This window comes from Tachypleus tridentatus, chromosome 1, assembly GCF_004210375.1.
Source record: "Tachypleus tridentatus isolate NWPU-2018 chromosome 1, ASM421037v1, whole genome shotgun sequence".
Classification (NCBI taxonomy): domain Eukaryota; kingdom Metazoa; phylum Arthropoda; class Merostomata; order Xiphosura; family Limulidae; genus Tachypleus; species Tachypleus tridentatus.
In genome coordinates this window covers 170,818,057-170,842,211 of record NC_134825.1, presented here as the reverse complement: position 1 = coordinate 170,842,211, position 24,155 = coordinate 170,818,057, and the positions used below count along the sequence as shown (strand labels likewise).

Genomic DNA, 24,155 nt, shown 5'->3' with positions numbered 1-24,155 from the left:
ACATGTTTTTATTGGTTTGACCTGCACCACTGTACATGTTGTTATTGGTTTGACCTGCACCACTGTACATGTTGTTATTGGTTTGACCTGCACCACTGTACATGTTGTTATTGGTTTGACCTGCACCACTGTACATGCATTATTTAACACAGCAACAGTTTTTAGTTTTTTCAGCGGAAGGTAAATATTTACAAAGCTTTATTTAATATGATAAATAGATTTGTTACTACTTGTGTTGAGACTACGGATAACGTAAGTTGGATTTAATTTTTTATTTTTGTTAAGCTCCAGTCTAGTGTCAGTGAGTTTCTTTTGTTTGTTTAATTTTCACTCACTTGTTTCGCACAAACCTTCCTCCCCTTTGTTCGATAATTTGGCATAACTGCAGAAACAAATAGCAGGTCCCCACTTACAAAGACAAGAAGAAAACAGTAATGACTGTTTTTAACCCTTTGTTAGTCTATTTAGTACCCTGGTGAAACAGGATACAGGTAACTGAAACTCTACGTAAGTATTATATACCCCATTTCGGTGAATTTGTGTAACTAAGGCCTTTAATTGATATTATTATAACTTCATCTTCCTGGTATTTTAAGGTGCTCAAGATTTGAACCGGGGATTGCTCGAGGTTTTGGGTTTGTCAGCTTAAAGTTTTATACCAGGTTTGATCGTGTGTTGAACCTGCGAAAAAGCTCTCTCCATCATCACACCAGAATAGGCCCGGCATGGTCAGGCGTTTGACTCGTAATCTGAAAGTCGCGGGTTCGAATCCCCGTCGCACTAAACATGCTCACCCTTTCAGCCATAGGGGCGTTATAATTTGACGGTCAATCCCACTATTTGTTGGTAAAAGAATAGCCCAAGAGTTAGTGGTGGGCGGTGATGACTAGCTGCCTTTCCTCTAGTCTTACACTGCTAGATTAGGGACGGCTAGCATAGATAGCCCTCGAATTGCTTTGCTCGAAATTCAAAAAAAAGAAAGAAAGAAACACAACAGAATTTCTTAGTGATACTCTATCTGCCTTTACATTTTACACACCAGGTTCGTTTTTGTTGTTACTGGGTGACATTCACAGGTCATAACGATCCTCTATATTAAAACTCCATGACACTTCGTTCTATTTAGGTATTCTCAGTTCACCCCTGAAGAAGAAGGGTCCTCCTTTCGAAAGCATTCGGGTTATAAGGTTTTTAATCGTAAATAAAATTATCAGTGTATTAAAATCGTTTGTGAGAGAGTTTTATGTTGTGAAGGCTCACTGAGTTTGTTTTTTCCATCTTATGTCTTGAATGTTCCACTGTTGTTTTTTGTTTGTTTGTTTTTGTGTTTATATGTTTGATAAAAAGTCACCTTTCCCGGTAATTCTGTGGGGTTGTAATGTTAAAACTGAGTTTTTCACGCACAGGTGGCATTGCACAGATAACCCATTGGGTAACTTGACTCTAAACAACGACAACAAAAAACGCCATTTTTTTTTCCACCATAAAAGATGGTGGAACGTCTTTTATCGAGGAATTGCGTAATAAATATGTGTGCACGTTAAACGGTTGCCGAATATATCACATTTTGAAACTTTTTGTTGTATTAAGAATGCTACATAAATGCTTGTTCAGTCTTTTGTTTGTTTGGGAATTTCGCACAAAGCTACTCGAGGGCTATCTGTGCTAGCCGTCCATAATTTAGCAGTGTAAGACTAGAGGGAAGGAAGCTAGTCATCACCACCCACCGTCAACTCTTGGGCTACTCTTTATCAACGAATAGTGGGATTGACCGTCACATTATACATCCCCACGGCTGGGAGGGCGAGCATGTTTAGCGCGACGCGGGCGCGAACCCGCGACCCTGGGATTACGAGTCGCACGCCTTACGCGCTAGGCCATGCCCGGCCACTTGTTCAGTCATTTTCCTGCATAGAAAACATGACTTTCATCAGACAAGTGGTTAGAGTAGTACAAAATAGAATAAATGTTTGGAATACAGTAGGTAATGACTTCCTAAGTATAGTTTATAATTTTGCTTTTTCCGGTAGTTCAGCGGTACGTTTGAAACTTTATAACAATATATCACTAATAATTTAGAGTTCAGTTCCTGTGTTTGGCACAGGCAAATAGCGAGCACGCTGTGTTAATCTTTGTGCTTAACAGCGTAGCAATGTTGATTTTTGTAGAAGGCACAGATTAATTTGAGTTTGGCTCCATCTATGAACCTTTGTGTGTACTATCATTCATAAATTATAGAGATGTTTGTGTATTTTGATTTAGGAAACTTTCAAATATATTAACTTTGAGCACTATAGTTTACTGTTATTAGTGTATTTATTTAATGAATATATTATTAAGTTTACAAAATAAGCTAATTCTGTAGATCAAACCTAGAAATCTCATGAACTATTGAAGACAATCTGTTGAAACAAATTAACTAGATGTATTTAATTTTGTTATGTTAGAAAATTGAAGATTTTACTGTAACAATATTGACTGATCAGTTGGGTACCTCTGCTGTTCACCATATTTTTAGCTGTAATCCTAGTAATATTTCACAGGATACAGGCATTTTTATAAGATTGAGGTTGGGAACCTCTGTGTTTGATAATGTATTCCCACACCCCTATCTTTGACTGTTTCCCTGTTTGACTGTTAGATGTAAAGAAAAAAATCAAAATATAAGTTGAAATTAATTAAATTATTTATTGTTTTCTCTCTCTAGTCATTAATATGAGTGATATTACATTTTGTATGCACAAAGGGTAATGTTGTATGCATTTCTTTTCAAAGTAAGTTTTAGGCTTACTATATGGAACCTGTTGCCAGTTAATCAAACACTAAGTGATCTGTTAGAGAAATAATTAAATAGTGTGGGTAGCTTAGTAGGCTCAGAACGAAGGTGAATAGGTCAGATATCATTAGTGTTAATTATAATATATAGGGATATCATTAGTGTTAATTATAATATATAGGGATATCATTAGTGTTAATTATAATATACAGGGATATCATTAGTGTTAATTATAATATACAGGGATATCATTAGTGTTAATTATAATATATAGGGATATCATTAGTGTTAATTATAATATACAGGGATATCATTAGTGTTAATTATAATATATAGGGCAAATGAAAGTGTCTTTGCATCGTGTTGTTTTCTGGATATATTTTGTTTTATCTTCACTCCAGTTGAAGCAAGTAACAAAAACACTCCTGAAACATTACATTCCATCCATTCTCAACTTAAAGAATTTGAGAAAAATGTGTCCATCCTAGGAGCTGACCTTCAGAACGTTATCAGTGAAATCTCTGTTTTGGGAAAGGAGGTAACTGTGCCATTCAGTATTTATCTAGACTTAATATATAGAAAATGTTATATGGAATTTTAATAGACTAGTTTCTTGCTTTGTTAAAGTGCAGTTCTCGTGACATGTAAGTAGTTATGAATTTGACTTGAGAATTTCCTCGTTTCATGAGATAATTATATAAGGTTTCATATAAATTATAATTTGCCTATAGAGTTAACACGTATTTTTATTTGTAATTTTTATGTAACACCTACCATTGTATTAGATGTACAACAACACCTGTTGGATGTTTTGTAATATACACAAATTAATACAGTAAACAGAAAAGGTATAATTATGATTAATCAATTAAACTGTTATAATTAGACAGACAAGTAGGTGAAACGTGAAAACCATATAGACTCACACTAAATAAATTACTGAAAGTATCTGTAAAGCTGATGAGAAAATTATCCAGAGTTAGGCTTAAGTCAACAAAAGTTATTATTTAACTGGGGTGGTTTTATTTAATAAGTAAATTTTCTTTAATGAGCAGCTCTGAGTTTGGATGGCCTGAAGCTAAAACTTTAATAAAAGTCAGTAAAGTATATTTTGTGTCCAATAAAATAACACAATTAGAGGATGGAATAAAAAAACAAATTATGAGTTTTTTATAGCAACTGTGTGCAATCCATTATGGATAGTATGGATAAAAATTGTGTAATGAGGAATCTGAATTCTTGAAATACACTGTGGTAGGGAAGCGGGTTTCTTGTGTTTGGGTATAAATTGAATGTAATATCCGTTTGAAATCGACGTCTTATTGCAGGTAGAACATCTGAAAGAAACTGCTGGTGGTCTGAAAGAGAGTATAGCAGCAGCGTCAGAAATAAAGGAACTTCCAAAAGATGTTTCTTTACTTTCTGAGGTAATGATTTGAAGATTGTTCTTTATGTGTAATGTACTTCGGGGCACATATAATAATTTCTGGTGCAACAGTTAGAAGAACAAAATATAAACACTTATTTCCACAGTACCTAATGCACTTATATATTTTTATTTAGGCATGACACTGTAAGTTTGACCCATTTAAAGCAGAATACTGTGGTTATAATATTCTAACAATGAATTTGCTTATTATTATTTATCTGTTAAAAATTACTTTAACAGACAGGAATGTACAGGATGTCTGAAAAGTTTGGAACCCTAAGGACTTCAATGAAGTTTACAGAATGTGTTCCACATGTTGTCCTTGTAATTAAAAAAAAATTTAGATTAACAGTAGGGGTAACTTGACCTCCTTATGTTATGTATCTGAAACTAAGAAAATCTGTAAATCACCTGTTGTTCCTGACCTTTTGGACACCCTGTACATAACTTACTGTCAGTTAAAGAATTTTGACAGAAGTTGTCAGTTTAAAAAAATAGTGGTTGAAACTTGCTACATTATCTACATTATAGATTTGAGAACCTTTATGGACTGAACTTTGTATTGAATGAAAAGGGGACAAAGACTTGGCTTCAATACAGTTGCAATCCATTAAGATCTCAAACCTATTTTTTGTTTGGTCTATAGTTATTGCTGAAACAATGTGTCTTCTACTTCATCATTTACTGCTGACTTAAAAGTTCTTGATAGAAATATTTCTAAAAGATGAATAATGTTTTCTATTCACTTTTATGTATTACTGTATTTACAAAAGTTTTTCATGCTAAGTAAGTATTTGCTTATATTAAGTCATTAATTTCATTAGTGTATTTGAAGTAAACTTGCAAGCAACCTATAAATACCTATCATCCAAATGCACAGATACTCTGTGACTTTTGGAAATCAAATCTAGTGTTCTCTCACAGTGTTAATCCTGACATATCTGTCATGTGTGAGCACTCTCAAAGAATACGATTAAATAGTGTCTTAAGCATTTTGATGACACAGGATTTATGTATCCTAAGAGGAGCACTGGATGACTCAGTGTAAGTGAAGATATTGTCACTATCCAGTAACTGAGGTATTTAAATGTAGCTCAGGAAACCTCTAAGAAGGGCTCGTGTTAACCACGACACACCAAGGGTTACATTTTCTTAGATTTTAAGAAACAAGCCTGAATTTTCATGCCAACTGGATAGCAGTAATGCTGATTTAGATTTATCATGAGAGATATGCTTCCATATTAGATGGATCATAACATTAGCCAATGAAAAACTAGCAAAATGGAAACTTAAAATTAAGAGAATACCACTGAATGTTGTGTCAGGCTTAAGCCATTCTACCAAAATTTGTAAAGTGTACAACCTAATGAATGGTTTGGTATGATGGTTATGGTGACTTAATTTCATGCATCCATATTTCTAGTCATTTATTGACTATCATATTTTATAATATTTAAACGACTCATTTCTCAGTTTATTATTGTGTTCAAGAAACATCATTCTGTGAGATGTGGTGATATGAGATCACACAAACTATTCCAAGGAATGTGAGAAAACATCTGCTGCTCTCTCAAATGTATTAAACAGTTCTATTTGGAAAAAGAATTAAAGTCGAACTATTTTTCTCCAGAACAATAAAAAATTTAGAGTTGGAATGTTTTTGTTCATGGACCACTTTGGTGGGGCAAAATTCCTCTTCGACCAATTACCAGTCCTACAACAACTGTTATGTTCTCTGATATAGCCTTAATAATGACATTGTATGTTAGTGATTTACATTTCACACTAGCCTACAGGCAACATGGAGAATCCCCATTTAGCACAAATTAATAACCACTGATCTATTTGTGTTATAATTTAGAATGTAGCTAGAATTGGTAGAAAAGCTACAACCCATTTTTTTTTAAATACTAACAGAATGTAACTAGTTTTGATATTAGAACTACAGCCTTTTGTTTTTAATATAAAGAGAATGCACCTAGGTTTGGTATTAGTGTTACAATATTACATACTAACAGAATGTAGCTATGTTTGGTATTAGAGCTACAATATTATATACTAACAGAATACACCTAAGTTTGGTATTAGAGCTACATTATTATATACTAACAGAATGTAGCTAGTTTTGGTATTAGTGTTACAATATTACATAATAACAGAATGTAGCTAGTTTTGGTATTAGTGTTACAATATTACATACTAACAGAATGTAGCTAATTTTGGTATTAGTGTTACAATATTACATACTAACAGAATGTAGCTAGTTTTGGTATTAGTGTTACAATATTACATACTAACAGAATGTAGCTAGGTTTGGTATTAGTGTTACACTATTATATACTAACAGAATGTAGCTAGGTTTGGTATTAGTGTTACAATATTACATACTAACAGAATGCAGCTAGGTTTGGTATTAGAACTACATTATTATATACTAACAGAATGTAGCTAGGTTTGGTATTAGTGCTACATTATTATATACTAACAGAATGTAGCTAGGTTTGGTATTAGAACTACAATATTATATACCAACAGAATGTAGCTAGGTTTGGTATTAGTGTTACACTATTACATAATAACAGAATGTAGCTAGTTTTGGTATTAGTGTTACAATATTACATACTAACAGAATGTAGCTAGTTTTGGTATTAGTGTTACAATATTACATACTAACAGAATGTAGCTAGGTTTGGTATTAGTGTTACACTATTATATACTAACAGAATGTAGCTAGGTTTGGTATTAGTGTTACAATATTACATACTAACAGAATGCAGCTAGGTTTGGTATTAGAACTACATTATTATATACTAACAGAATGTAGCTAGGTTTGGTATTAGTGCTACATTATTATATATTAACAGAATGTAGCTAGGTTTGGTATTAGTGCTACATTATTATATACTAACAGAATGTAGCTAGGTTTGGTATTAGAACTACAATATTATATACCAACAGAATGTAGCTAGGTTTGGTATTAGTGTTACATTATTATATACTAACAGAATGTAGATAGGTTTGGTATTAGAACTACAATACTATATACCAACAGAATGTAGCTAGGTTTGGTATTAGAACTACAATATTATATACCAACAGAATGTAGCTAGGTTTGGTATTAGTGCTACATTATTATATACTAACAGAATGTAGCTAGGTTTGGTATTGGAACTACAATATTATATACTAACAGAATGTAGCTAGGTTTGGTATTAGTGCTACATTATTATATACTAACAGAATGTAGCTAGGTTTGGTATTAGTGCTACATTATTATATACTAACAGAATGTAGCTAGGTTTGGTATTAGTGCTACATTATTATATACTAACAGAATGTAGCTAGGTTTGGTATTAGAACTACATTTTTATATACTAACAGAATCTAGCTAGGTTTGGTATTAGTGCTACATTATTATATACTAACAGAATCTAGCAAGGTTTGGTATTAGTGCTACATTATTAAAAACTAACAGAATGTAGCTAGGTTTGGTATTAGAACTACAATATTATATACCAACAGAATGTAGCTAGGTTTGGTATTAGTGCTACATTATTATATACTAACAGAATGTAGCTAGGTTTGGTATTAGAACTACATTATTATATACTAACAGAATGTAGCTAGGTTTGGTATTAGAACTACATTATTATATACCAACAGAATGTAGCTAGGTTTGGTATTAGTGTTACAATATTATATACTAACAGAATGTAGCTAGGTTTGGTATTAGAACTACATTATTATATACCAACAGAATGTAGCTAGGTTTGGTATTAGAGCTACAATATTATATACTAACAGAATGTAGCTAGGTTTGGTATTAGAACTACATTATTATATACCAACAGAATGTAGCTAGGTTTGGTATTAGAGGTACAATATTATATACTAACAGAATGTAGCTAGGTTTGGTATTAGAACTACATTATTATATACCAACAGAATGTAGCTAGGTTTGGTATTAGAACTACATTATTATATACCAACAGAATGTAGCTAGGTTTGGTATTAGAACTACATTATTATATACCAACAGAATGTAGCTAGGTTTGTATTAGAACTACAATATTATATACCAACAGAATGTAGCTAGGTTTGGTATTAGAGCTACAATATTATATACTAACAGAATGTAGCTAGGTTTGGTATTAGAACTACATTATTATATACCAACAGAATGTAGCTAGGTTTGGTATTAGAACTACAATATTTTATACTAACAGAATCTAGCTAGGTTTGGTATTAGTGCTACATTATTATATACTAACAGAATGTAGCTAGGTTTGGTATTAGAGCTACAATATTATATACTAACAGAATGTAGCTAGGTTTGGTATTAGAGCTACAATATTATATACTAACAGAATGTAGCTAGGTTTGGTATTAGTGCTACATTATTTTATACTAACAGAATCTAGCTAGGTTTGGTATTAGTGCTACATTATTATATACTAACAGAATGTAGCTAGGTTTGGTATTAGAGCTACAATATTATATACTAACAGAATGTAGCTAGGTTTGGTATTAGAACTACATTATTATATACTAACAGAATGAAGCTAGTTTTGGTATTAGAGCTACAATATTTTATACTAACAGAATGTAGCTAGGTTTGGTATTAGAACTACATTATTATATACCAACAGAATGTAGCTAGGTTTGGTATTAGAACTACATTATTATATACCAACAGAATGTAGCTAGGTTTGGTATTAGAACTACAATATTATATACTAACAGAATGTAGCTAGGTTTGGTATTAGAGCTACAATATTATATACTAACAGAATGTAGCTAGGTTTGGTATTAGAGCTACAATATTATATACTAACAGAATGTAGCTAGGTTTGGTATTAGAACTACATTATTATATACTAACAGAATGTAGCTAGGTTTGGTATTAGAACTACATTATTATATAGTAACAGAATCTAGCTAGGTTTGGTATTAGAACTACATTATTATATACTAACAGAATGTAGCTAGGTTTGGTATTAGAACTACATTATTATATACCAACAGAATGTAGCTAGGTTTGGTATTAGAGCTACAATATTATATACCAACAGAATGTAGCTAGGTTTGGTATTAGAACTACATTATTATATACCAACAGAATGTAGCTAGGTTTGGTATTAGAGCTACAATATTATATACTAACAGAATGTAGCTAGGTTTGGTATTAGAACTACATTATTATATACCAACAGAATGTAGCTAGGTTTGGTATTAGAGCTACAATATTATATACTAACAGAATGTAGCTAGGTTTGGTATTAGAACTACATTATTATATACCAACAGAATGTAGCTAGGTTTGGTATTAGAGCTACAATATTATATACTAACAGAATGTAGCTAGGTTTGGTATTAGTGCTACATTATTTCATACTAACAGAATCTAGCTAGGTTTGGTATTAGTGCTACATTATTATATACTAACAGAATCTAGCTAGGTTTGGTATTAGTGCTACAATATTTTATACTAACAGAATGTAGCTAGGTTTGGTATTAGAACTACATTATTATATACTAACAGAATCTAGCTAGGTTTGGTATTAGAACTACATTATTATATACTAACAGAATGTAGCTAGGTTTGGTATTAGAATTACATTATTATATACTAACAGAATGTAGCTAGGTTTGGTATTAGAGCTACAATATTATATACTAACAGAATGTAGCTAGGTTTGGTATTAGAGCTACAATATTATATACTAACAGAATGTAGCTAGGTTTGGTATTAGAGCTACAATATTATATACTAACAGAATGTAGCTAGGTTTGGTATTAGAGCTACAATATTATATACTAACAGAATCTAGCTAGGTTTGGTATTAGAACTACAATATTATATACTAACAGAATGTAGCTAGGTTTGGTATTAGAACTACATTATTATATACCAACAGAATGTAGCTAGGTTTGTATTAGAACTACAATATTATATACCAACAGAATGTAGCTAGGTTTGGTATTAGAGCTACAATATTATATACTAACAGAATGTAGCTAGGTTTGGTATTAGAACTACATTATTATATACCAACAGAATGTAGCTAGGTTTGGTATTAGAACTACAATATTATATACCAACAGAATGTAGCTAGGTTTGGTATTAGTGCTACATTATTATATACTAACAGAATGTAGCTAGGTTTGGTATTAGTGCTACATTATTATATACTAACAGAATGTAGCTAGGTTTGGTATTAGTGCTACATTATTATATACTAACAGAATGTAGCTAGGTTTGGTATTAGAGCTACAATATTATATACTAACAGAATGTAGCTAGGTTTGGTATTAGAACTACATTATTATATACTAACAGAATGTAGCTAGGTTTGGTATTAGAGCTACAATATTATATACTAACAGAATGTAGCTAGGTTTGGTATTAGAACTACATTATTATATACTAACAGAATGTAGCTAGGTTTGGTATTAGAACTACATTATTATATAGTAACAGAATGTAGCTAGGTTTGGTATTAGAACTACAACATTATATACTAACAGAATGTAGCTAGGTTTGGTATTAGAGCTACAATATTATATACTAACAGAATGTAGCTAGGTTTGGTATTAGAGCTACAATATTATATACTAACAGAATGTAGCTAGGTTTGGTATTAGAACTACATTATTATATACTAACAGAATGTAGCTAGGTTTGGTATTAGAACTACATTATTATATACTAACAGAATGTAGCTAGGTTTGGTATTAGAACTACATTATTATATACTAACAGAATGTAGCTAGGTTTGGTATTAGAACTACATTATTATATACCAACAGAATGTAGCTAGGTTTGGTATTAGAGCTACAATATTATATACTAACAGAATGTAGCTAGGTTTGGTATTAGAACTACATTATTATATACCAACAGAATGTAGCTAGGTTTGGTATTAGAGCTACAATATTATATACTAACAGAATGTAGCTAGGTTTGGTATTAGAACTACATTATTATATACCAACAGAATGTAGCTAGGTTTGGTATTAGAGCTACAATATTATATACTAACAGAATGTAGCTAGGTTTGGTATTAGAACTACATTATTATATACCAACAGAATGTAGCTAGGTTTGGTATTAGAGCTACAATATTATATACTAACAGAATGTAGCTAGGTTTGGTATTAGTGCTACATTATTATATACTAACAGAATGTAGCTAGGTTTGGTATTAGTGCTACATTATTATATACTAACAGAATGTAGCTAGGTTTGGTATTAGTGCTACAATATTATATACTAACAGAATGTAGCTAGGTTTGGTATTAGAACTACATTATTATATACTAACAGAATGTAGCTAGGTTTGGTATTAGAACTACATTATTATATACTAACAGAATGTAGCTAGGTTTGGTATTAGAATTACATTATTATATACTAACAGAATGTAGCTAGGTTTGGTATTAGAGCTACAATATTATATACTAACAGAATGTAGCTAGGTTTGGTATTAGAGCTACAATATTATATACTAACAGAATGTAGCTAGGTTTGGTATTAGAACTACATTATTATATACCAACAGAATGTAGCTAGGTTTGGTATTAGAGCTACAATATTATATACTAACAGAATCTAGCTAGGTTTGGTATTAGAACTACAATATTATATACTAACAGAATCTAGCTAGGTTTGGTATTAGAACTACATTATTATATACTAACAGAATGTAGCTAGGTTTGGTATTAGAATTACATTATTATATACTAACAGAATGTAGCTAGGTTTGGTATTAGAGCTACAATATTATATACTAACAGAATGTAGCTAGGTTTGGTATTAGAGCTACAATATTATATACTAACAGAATGTAGCTAGGTTTGGTATTAGAACTACATTATTATATACCAACAGAATGTAGCTAGGTTTGGTATTAGAGCTACAATATTATATACTAACAGAATCTAGCTAGGTTTGGTATTAGAACTACAATATTATATACTAACAGAATGTAGCTAGGTTTGGTATTAGAACTACATTATTATATACCAACAGAATGTAGCTAGGTTTGTATTAGAACTACAATATTATATACCAACAGAATGTAGCTAGGTTTGGTATTAGAACTACAATATTTTATACTAACAGAATCTAGCTAGGTTTGGTATTAGTGCTACATTATTATATACTAACAGAATGTAGCTAGGTTTGGTATTAGTGCTACATTATTTCATACTAACAGAATCTAGCTAGGTTTGGTATTAGTGCTACATTATTATATACTAACAGAATCTAGCTAGGTTTGGTATTAGTGCTACATTATTATATACTAACAGAATGTAGCTAGGTTTGGTATTAGAACTACAATATTATATACCAACAGAATGTAGCTAGGTTTGGTATTAGTGTTACACTATTACATAATAACAGAATGTAGCTAGTTTTGGTATTAGTGTTACAATATCACATACTAACAGAATGTAGCTAGTTTTGGTATTAGTGTTACAATATTACATACTAACAGAATGTAGCTAGGTTTGTATTAGAACTACATTATTATATACCAACAGAATGTAGCTAGGTTTGGTATTAGAACTACATTATTATATACCAACAGAATGTAGCTAGGTTTGGTATTAGAACTACACTATTATATACCAACAGAATGTAGCTAGGTTTGTATTAGAACTACAATATTATATACCAACAGAATGTAGCTAGGTTTGGTATTAGAGCTACAATATTATATACTAACAGAATGTAGCTAGGTTTGGTATTAGAACTACATTATTATATACCAACAGAATGTAGCTAGGTTTGGTATTAGAACTACAATATTATATACCAACAGAATGTAGCTAGGTTTGGTATTAGTGGTACATTATTATATACTAACAGAATGTAGCTAGGTTTGGTATTAGTGGTACATTATTATATACCAACAGAATGTAGCTAGGTTTGGTATTAGAGAATGTAGCTAGGTTTGGTATTAGAACTACATATATACTAACAGAATGTAGCTAGGTTTGGTATTAGAACTACATTATTATATACCAACAGAATGTAGCTAGGTTTGGTATTAGAACTACATTATTATATACTAACAGAATGTAGCTAGGTTTGGTATTAGGCTACATATTATATACTAACAGAATGTAGCTAGGTTTGGTATTAGAGCTACAATATTATATACTAACAGAATGTAGCTAGGTTTGGTATTAGAGCTACAATATTATATACTAACAGAATGTAGCTAGGTTTGGTATTAGTGCTACATTATTATATACTAACAGAATGTAGCTAGGTTTGGTATTAGTGCTACATTATTATATACTAACAGAATGTAGCTAGGTTTGGTATTAGAGCTACAATATTATATACTAACAGAATGTAGCTAGGTTTGGTATTAGAACTACATTATTATATACTAACAGAATGTAGCTAGGTTTGGTATTAGAGCTACAATATTATATACTAACAGAATGTAGCTAGGTTTGGTATTAGAACTACAATATTATATACTAACAGAATGTAGCTAGGTTTGGTATTAGAACTACATTATTATATACTAACAGAATGTAGCTAGGTTTGGTATTAGAACTACAATATTATATACTAACAGAATGTAGCTAGGTTTGGTATTAGAACTACAATATTATATACTAACAGAATGTAGCTAGGTTTGGTATTAGAACTACAATTATATACTAACAGAATGTAGCTAGGTTTGGTATTAGAACTACATTATTATATACTAACAGAATGTAGCTAGGTTTGGTATTAGAGCTACAATATTATATACTAACAGAATGTAGCTAGGTTTGGTATTAGAACTACATTATTATATACTAACAGAATGTAGCTAGGTTTGGTATTAGAACTACATTATTATATACTAACAGAATGTAGCTAGGTTTGGTATTAGAACTACATTATTATATACTAACAGAATGTAGCTAGGTTTGGTATTAGAGCTACAATATTATATACTAACAGAATGTAGCTAGGTTTGGTATTAGAACTACAATATTATATACTAACAGAATGTAGCTAGGTTTGGTATTAGAACTACATTATTATATACTAACAGAATGTAGCTAGGTTTGGTATTAGAACTACAATATTATATACTAACAGAATGTAGCTAGGTTTGGTATTAGAACTACATTATTATATACTAACAGAATGTAGCTAGGTTTGGTATTAGAGCTACAATATTATATACTAACAGAATGTAGCTAGGTTTGGTATTAGAGCTACAATATTATATACTAACAGAATGTAGCTAGGTTTGGTATTAGAACTACATTATTATATACTAACAGAATGTAGCTAGGTTTGGTATTAGAACTACATTATTATATACTAACAGAATGTAGCTAGGTTTGGTATTAGAACTACATTATTATATACCAACAGAATGTAGCTAGGTTTGGTATTAGAGCTACAATATTATATACCAACAGAATGTAGCTAGGTTTGGTATTAGAACTACATATATTATATACAGAATGTAGCTAGGTTTGGTATTAGAACTACATTATTATATACTAACAGAATGTAGCTAGGTTTGGTATTAGAACTACATTATTATATACTAACAGAATGTAGCTAGGTTTGGTATTAGAACTACATTATTATATACTAACAGAATGTAGCTAGGTTTGGTATTAGAGCTACATTATTATATACTAACAGAATGTAGCTAGGTTTGGTATTAGAACTACAACAGAATATTATATACTAACAGAATGTAGCTAGGTTTGGTATTAGAACTACATTATTATATACTAACAGAATGTAGCTAGGTTTGGTATTAGAACTACATTATTATATACTAACAGAATGTAGCTAGGTTTGGTATTAGAGCTACAATATTATATACTAACAGAATGTAGCTAGGTTTGGTATTAGAGCTACAATATTATATACTAACAGAATGTAGCTAGGTTTGGTATTAGAACTACATTATTATATACTAACAGAATGTAGCTAGGTTTGGTATTAGAACTACATTATTATATACCAACAGAATGTAGCTAGGTTTGGTATTAGAACTACATTATTATATACCAACAGAATGTAGCTAGGTTTGGTATTAGAACTACATTATTATATACCAACAGAATGTAGCTAGGTTTGGTATTAGAGCTACAATATTATATACCAACAGAATGTAGCTAGGTTTGGTATTAGAACTAATTATTATATACCAACAGAATGTAGCTAGGTTTGGTATTAGAACTACAATATTATATACTAACAGAATGTAGCTAGGTTTGGTATTAGAACTACATTATTATATACCAACAGAATGTAGCTAGGTTTGGTATTAGAGCTACAATATTATATACTAACAGAATGTAGCTAGGTTTGGTATTAGAACTACATTATTATATACCAACAGAATGTAGCTAGGTTTGGTATTAGAGCTACAATATTATATACTAACAGAATGTAGCTAGGTTTGGTATTAGTGCTACATTATTATATACTAACAGAATGTAGCTAGGTTTGGTATTAGAGCTACATTATTATATACTAACAGAATGTAGCTAGGTTTGGTATTAGTGCTACAATATTATATACTAACAGAATGTAGCTAGGTTTGGTATTAGAACTACATTATTATATACTAACAGAATGTAGCTAGGTTTGGTATTAGAACTACATTATTATATACTAACAGAATGTAGCTAGGTTTGGTATTAGAACTACATTATTATATACTAACAGAATGTAGCTAGGTTTGGTATTAGAACTACATATTATATACCAACAGAATGTAGCTAGGTTTGGTATTAGAGCTACAATATTATATACTAACAGAAGGTTTGGTACACATTATTATATACTAACAGAATGTAGCTAGGTTTGGTATTAGAACTACAATTATTATATACTAACAGAATGTAGCTAGGTTTGGTATTAGAACTACATTATTATATACTAACAGAATGTAGCTAGGTTTGGTATTAGAGCTACAATATTATATACCAACAGAATGTAGCTAGGTTTGGTATTAGAGCTACATTATATTATATACCAACAGAATGTAGCTAGGTTTGGTATTAGAACTACAATATTATATACCAACAGAATGTAGCTAGGTTTGGTATTAGAACTACAATATTATATACCAACAGAATGTAGCTAGGTTTGGTATTAGAACTACATTATTATATACCAACAGAATGTAGCTAGGTTTGGTATTAGAACTACATTATTATATACCAACAGAATGTAGCTAGGTTTGGTATTAGAACTATAATATTATATACTAACAGAATGTAGCTAGGTTTGGTATTAGTGCTACATTATTATATACCAACAGAATGTAGCTAGGTTTGGTATTAGAACTACAATATTATATACCAACAGAATGTAGCTAGGTTTGGTATTAGAACTACAATATTATATACCAACAGAATGTAGCTAGGTTTGGTATTAGTGCTACATTATTATATACCAACAGAATGTAGCTAGGTTTGGTATTAGAGCTACAATATTATATACTAACAGAATGTAGCTAGGTTTGGTATTAGAGCTACAATATTATATACCAACAGAATGTAGCTAGGTTTGGTATTAGTGCTACATTATTATATACTAACAGAATGTAGCTAGGTTTGGTATTAGAGCTACAATATTATATACCAACAGAATGTAGCTAGGTTTGGTATTAGTGCTACATTATTATATACCAACAGAATGTAGCTAGGTTTGGTATTAGAACTACAATATTATATACTAACAGAATGTAGCTAGGTTTGGTATTAGTGCTACATTATTATATACTAACAGAATGTAGCTAGGTTTGGTATTAGAGCTACAATATTATATACCAACAGAATGTAGCTAGGTTTGGTATTAGTGAATGTAGCTAGGTTTGGTATTAGTGCATATTATATACTAACAGAATGTAGCTAGGTTTGGTATTAGTGCTACAATATTATTACTATACTAACAGAATGTAGCTAGGTTTGGTATTAGAACTACATTATTATATACTAACAGAATGTAGCTAGGTTTGGTAGCTAGGTTTGGTATTAGAGCTACAATATTATATACCAACACAATGTAGCTAGGTTTGGTATTAGTGCTACATTATTATATACTAACAGAATGTAGCTAGGTTTGGTATTAGAACTACAGGTTTGGTATTAGAACTATTATATACTACAATGTAGCTATTTTATATTAACAGAATGTAGCTAGGTTTGGTATTAGAACTACATTATTATATACCAACAGAATGTAGCTAGGTTTGGTATTAGAACTACAATATTATATACCAACAGAATGTAGCTAGGTTTGGTATTAGTGCTACATTATTATATACTAACAGAATGTAGCTAGGTTTGGTATTAGAACTACATTATTATATACTAACAGAATGTAGCTAGGTTTGGTATTAGTGCTACATTATTATATACCAACAGAATGTAGCTAGGTTTGGTATTAGAACTACATTATTATATACTAACAGAATGTAGCTAGGTTTGGTATTAGTGCTACATTATTATATACCAACAGAATGTAGCTAGGTTTGGTATTAGTGCTACATTATTATATACCAACAGAATGTAGCTAGGTTTGGTATTAGTGCTACATTATTATATACTAACAGAATGTAGCTAGGTTTGGTATTAGTGCTACATTATTATATACTAACAGAATGTAGCTAGGTTTGGTATTAGTGCTACATTATTATATACTAACAGAATGTAGCTAGGTTTGGTATTAGAACTACATTATTATATACTAACAGAATGTAGCTAGGTTTGGTATTAGAACTACATTATTATATACTAACAGAATGTAGCTAGGTTTGGTATTAGTGCTACATTATTATATACTAACAGAATGTAGCTAGGTTTGGTATTAGTGCTACATTATTATATACTAACAGAATGTAGCTAGGTTTGGTATTAGAGCTACATTATTATATACCAACAGAATGTAGCTAGGTTTGGTATTAGAACTACATTATTATATACTAACAGAATGTAGCTAGGTTTGGTATTAGTGCTACATTATTATATACCAACAGAATGTAGCTAGGTTTGGTATTAGAACTACATTATTATATACTAACAGGATCTAGCTAGGTTTGGTATTAGAACTACATTATTATATACCAACAGAATGTTGCTAGGTTTGGTATTAGAACTACAATATTATATACCAACAGAATGTAGCTAGGTTTGGTATTAGAACTACATTATTATATACCAACAGAATGTAGCTAGGTTTGGTATTAGAACTACAATATTATATACTAACAGAATGTAGCTAGGTTTGGTATTAGAGCTACAATATTATATACCAACAGAATGTAGCTAGGTTTGGTATTAGTGCTACATTATTATATACCAACAGAATGTAGCTAGGTTTGGTATTAGTGCTACAATATTATATACTAACAGAATGTAGCTAGGTTTGGTATTAGAGCTACAATATTATATACCAACAGAATGTAGCTAGGTTTGGTATTAGAACTACATTATTATATACCAACAGAATGTAGCTAGGTTTGGTATTAGAACTACATTATTATATACCAACAGAATGTAGCTAGGTTTGTATTAGAACTACAATATTATATACCAACAGAATGTAGCTAGGTTTGGTATTAGAGCTACAATATTATATACCAACAGAATGTAGCTAGGTTTGGTATTAGAGCTACATTATTATATACCAACAGAATGTAGCTAGGTTTGGTATTAGAACTACAATATTATATACCAACAGAATGTAGCTAGGTTTGGTATTAGTGCTACATTATTATATACCAACAGAATGTAGCTAGGTTTGGTATTAGTGCTACATTATTATATACCAACAGAATGTAGCTAGGTTTGGTATTAGAGCTACAATATTATATACCAACAGAATGTAGCTAGGTTTGGTATTAGAACTACATTATTATATACCAACAGAATGTAGCTAGGTTTGGTATTAGAACTACATTATTATATACCAACAGAATGTAGCTAGGTTTGGTATTAGAACTACATTATTATATACCAACAGAATGTAGCTAGGTTTGGTATTAGTGCTACATTATTATATACCAACAGAATGTAGCTAGGTTTGGTATTAGAGCTACATTATTATATACTAACAGAATGTAGCTAGGTTTGGTATTAGAGCTACAATATTATATACCAACAGAATGTAGCTAGGTTTGGTATTAGAACTACATTATTATATACCAACAGAATGTAGCTAGGTTTGGTATTAGAACTACAATATTATATACTAACAGAATGTAGCTAGGTTTGGTATTAGAACTACAATATTATATACTAACAGAATGTAGCTAGGTTTGGTATTAGAACTACATTATTATATACCAACAGAATGTAGCTAGGTTTGGTATTAGAACTACATTATTATATACCAACAGAATGTAGCTAGGTTTGGTATTAGAGCTACAATATTATATACCAACAGAATGTAGCTAGGTTTGGTATTAGTGCTACATTATTATATACCAACAGAATGTAGCTAGGTTTGGTATTAGTGCTACATTATTATATACCAACAGAATGTAGCTAATTAGAATACATTATTATATACTAACAGAATGTAGCTAGGTTTGGTATTAGAGCTACAATATTATATACCAACAGAATGTAGCTAGGTTTGGTATTAGAGCTACTAACAGAATGTATTATTATACCAACAGAATGTAGCTAGGTTTGGTATTAGAGCTACAATATTATATACTAACAGAATGTAGCTAGGTTTGGTATTAGAGCTACAATATTATATACCAACACAATGTAGCTAGGTTTGGTATTAGTGCTACATTATTATATACTAACAGAATGTAGCTAGGTTTGGTATTAGAACTACATTATTATATACTAACAGAATGTAGCTAGGTTTGGTATTAGAGAATGTAGCTAGGTTTGGTATTAGAGCAATATTATATACTAACAGAATGTAGCTAGGTTTGGTATTAGAACTACATACCAACAGAATGTAGCTATTATATACATAACAGAATGTAGCTAGGTTTGGTATTAGAACTACATTATTATATACCAACAGAATGTAGCTAGGTTTGGTATTAGATTAGAACTACATTATTATATACCAACAGAATGTAGCTAGGTTTGGTATTAGAACTACAATATTATATACCAACAGAATGTAGCTAGGTTTGGTATTAGAGCTACAATATTATATACCAACAACAGAATGTAGCTAGGTTTGGTATTAGAACTACAATATTATATACTAACAGAATGTAGCTAGGTTTGGTATTAGTGCTACAATATTATATACTAACAGAATGTAGCTAGGTTTGGTATTAGTGCTACATTATTATATACCAACAGAATGTAGCTAGGTTTGGTATTAGAACTACATTATATATACCAACAGAATGTAGCTAGGTTTGGTATTAGAGCTACAATATTATATACTAACAGAATGTAGCTAGGTTTGGTATTAGTGCTACATTATTATATACCAACAGAATGTAGCTAGGTTTGGTATTAGTGCTACATTATTATATACTAACAGAATGTAGCTAGGTTTGGTATTAGTGCTACATTATTATATACTAACAGAATGTAGCTAGGTTTGGTATTAGAACTACATTATTATATACTAACAGAATGTAGCTAGGTTTGGTATTAGTTACATTATTATATACTAACAGAATGTAGCTAGGTTTGGTATTAGAACTACATATTATATACTAACAGAATGTAGCTAGGTTTGGTATTAGAACTACATTATTATATACCAACAGAATGTAGCTAGGTTTGGTATTAGAACTACAATATTATATACCAACAGAATGTAGCTAGGTTTGGTATTAGAGCCACATTATTATATACCAACAGAATGTAGCTAGGTTTGGTATTAGAACTACAATATTATATACCAACAGAATGTAGCTAGGTTTGGTATTAGAACTAACAGAATGTAGCTAGGTTTGGTATTAGAGCTACAATGTAGCTATTATATACAACAGAATGTAGCTAGGTTTGGTATTAGAACTACAATATTATATACTAACAGAATGTAGCTAGGTTTGGTATTAGAGCTACATTATTATATACCAACAGAATGTAGCTAGGTTTGGTATTAGAACTACATTATTATATACCAACAGAATGTAGCTAGGTTTGGTATTAGTGCTACATTATTATATACCAACAGAATGTAGCTAGGTTTGGTATTAGAGCTACAATATTATATACCAACAGAATGTAGCTAGGTTTGGTATTAGAACACATTATTATTATATACCAACAGAATGTAGCTAGGTTTGGTATTAGAGCTACATTATTATATACCAACAGAATGTAGCTAGGTTTGGTATTAGAACTACATTATTATATACCAACAGAATGTAGCTAGGTTTGGTATTAGAACTACAATATTATATACCAACAGAATGTAGCTAGGTTTGGTATTAGAACTACATTATTATATACCAACAGAATGTAGCTAGGTTTGGTATTAGAGCTACAATATTATATACCAACAGAATGTAGCTAGGTTTGGTATTAGAGCTACATTATTATATACCAACAGAATGTAGCTAGGTTTGGTATTAGAACTACATTATTATATACCAACAGAATGTAGCTAGGTTTGGTATTAGAACTACAATATTATATACCAACAGAATGTAGCTAGGTTTGGTATTAGAACTACAATATTATATACTAACAGAATGTAGCTAGGTTTGGTATTAGAACTACATTATTATATACTAACAGAATGTAGCTAGGTTTGGTATTAGAACTACATTATTATATACTAACAGAATGTAGCTAGGTTTGGTATTAGTGCTACAATATTATATACCAACAGAATGTAGCTAGGTTTGGTATTAGTGCTACATTATTATATACCAACAGAATGTAGCTAGGTTTGGTATTAGAACTACAATATTATATACTAACAGAATGTAGCTAGGTTTGGTATTAGAACTACATTATTATACTACAGAATGTAATATACAACAGAATGTAGCTAGGTTTGGTATTAGAACTACATTATTATATACTAACAGAATGTAGCTAGGTTTGGTATTAGAGCTACAATATTATATACTAACAGAATGTAGCTAGGTTTGGTATTAGTGCTACATTATTATATACCAACAGAATGTAGCTAGGTTTGGTATTAGTGCTACAATATTATATACCAACAGAATGTAGCTAGGTTTGGTATTAGTGCTACAATATTATATACTAACAGAATGTAGCTAGGTTTGGTATTAGAGCTACAATATTATATACCAACACAATGTAGCTAGGTTTGGTATTAGTGCTACATTATTATATACCAACAGAATGTAGCTAGGTTTGGTATTAGACAATATTATATACCAACAGAATGTAGCTAGGTTTGGTATTAGAACTACATTATTATATACCAACAGAATGTAGCTAGGTTTGGTATTAGAACTACAATATTATATACCAACAGAATGTAGCTAGGTTTGGTATTAGAACTACATTATTATATACTAACAGAATGTAGCTAGGTTTGGTATTAGAACTACATTATTATATACCAACAGAATGTAGCTAGGTTTGGTATTAGAACTACATTATTATATACCAACAGAATGTAGCTAGGTTTGGTATTAGAACTACATTATTATATACCAACAGAATGTAGCTAGGTTTGGTATTAGAACTACATTATTATATACCAACAGAATGTAGCTACAATATTATATACCAACAGAATGTAGCTAGGTTTGGTATTAGAACTACAATATTATATACCAACAGAATGTAGCTAGGTTTGGTATTAGAACTACATTATATTATATACCAACAGAATGTAGCTAGGTTTGGTATTAGAACTACATTATTATATACTAACAGAATGTAGCTAGGTTTGGTATTAGAGCTACAATATTATATACTAACAGAATGTAGCTAGGTTTGGTATTAGAACTACATTATTATATACCAACAGAATGTAGCTAGGTTTGGTATTAGTGCTACATTATTATATACTAACAGAATGTAGCTAGGTTTGGTATTAGAACTACAATATTATATACTAACAGAATGTAGCTAGGTTTGGTATTAGAGCTACAATATTATATACCAACACAATGTAGCTAGGTTTGGTATTAGTGCTACATTATTATATACTAACAGAATGTAGCTAGGTTTGGTATTAGAACTACATTATTATATACTAACAGAATGTAGCTAGGTTTGGTATTAGAACTACAATATTATATACTAACAGAATGTAGCTAGGTTTGGTATTAGAACTACATTATTATATACTAACAGAATGTAGCTAGGTTTGGTATTAGAACTACATTATTATATACTAACAGAATGTAGCTAGGTTTGGTATTAGAGCTACAATATTATATACTAACAGAATGTAGCTTGTTTTGGTATTAGAACTACAATATTTTATACTAACAGAATGTAGCTAGTTTTGGAAGCAAAATTACTGCCATGGAAGCAACAATGAAAGACATGAAGCACCAACAGGCTTCTCTACAGACATCTCAGGAAGGGTTAAAACAAAGCCTTACAAATTTTCAGGTATGTTTTATTTCTTCTTCACCCAAAAAAAATAAAAATTACAGAAAACAGTAGGGTATTGATTTAACAATAACATATTCCTTCATATCAAATACTTTCACTTTTTGCCCATAATTACACCTAATCTGAGGGTCGTGGGTTTGAATCCCCATCCAATCAAACATGTTTGCCCTTTCAGCCGTGGGGGCATTATAATGTGTTGGTCAATCCCACTATTTATTGGTAAAAGAGTAGCCCAAGAGTTGGTGGTAGGTTGTGATGACTAGCTGCCTTCTCTCTAGTCTTGCACTGCTAAATTAGGGATGGCTTGCACAGATAACCCTCGTGTAGCTTTGTGTGAAATTAAAAAAAAAAAAATCATTACACCTAATGTAAGGAGCTGAAAAAAAAAAAAAGTGAAATTACTAATTT

At 30.7% G+C, this 24,155-nt stretch overlaps 1 protein-coding gene across 13 annotated transcripts in view; it reads left to right on the top strand.

Moving 5' to 3' along the window:
- LOC143230198 (uncharacterized) overlaps nucleotides 1-24,155 on the top strand; it is a 96,301-nt gene that overhangs the window by 43,137 nt on the left and 29,009 nt on the right. For 9 of the 13 annotated variants that reach the window (XM_076463354.1, XM_076463416.1, XM_076463363.1 and 6 more), the window contains exons 3-5: nucleotides 3,178-3,314; nucleotides 4,105-4,203; nucleotides 23,622-23,744. In XM_076463354.1, the coding sequence (XP_076319469.1) occupies nucleotides 3,178-3,314; nucleotides 4,105-4,203; nucleotides 23,622-23,744 (359 nt within the window). The remainder of the gene's footprint in view (nucleotides 1-3,177; nucleotides 3,315-4,104; nucleotides 4,204-23,621; nucleotides 23,745-24,155) is intronic. The other 4 variants (XM_076463407.1, XM_076463426.1, XM_076463380.1 and 1 more) reach the window with 1 other exon arrangement.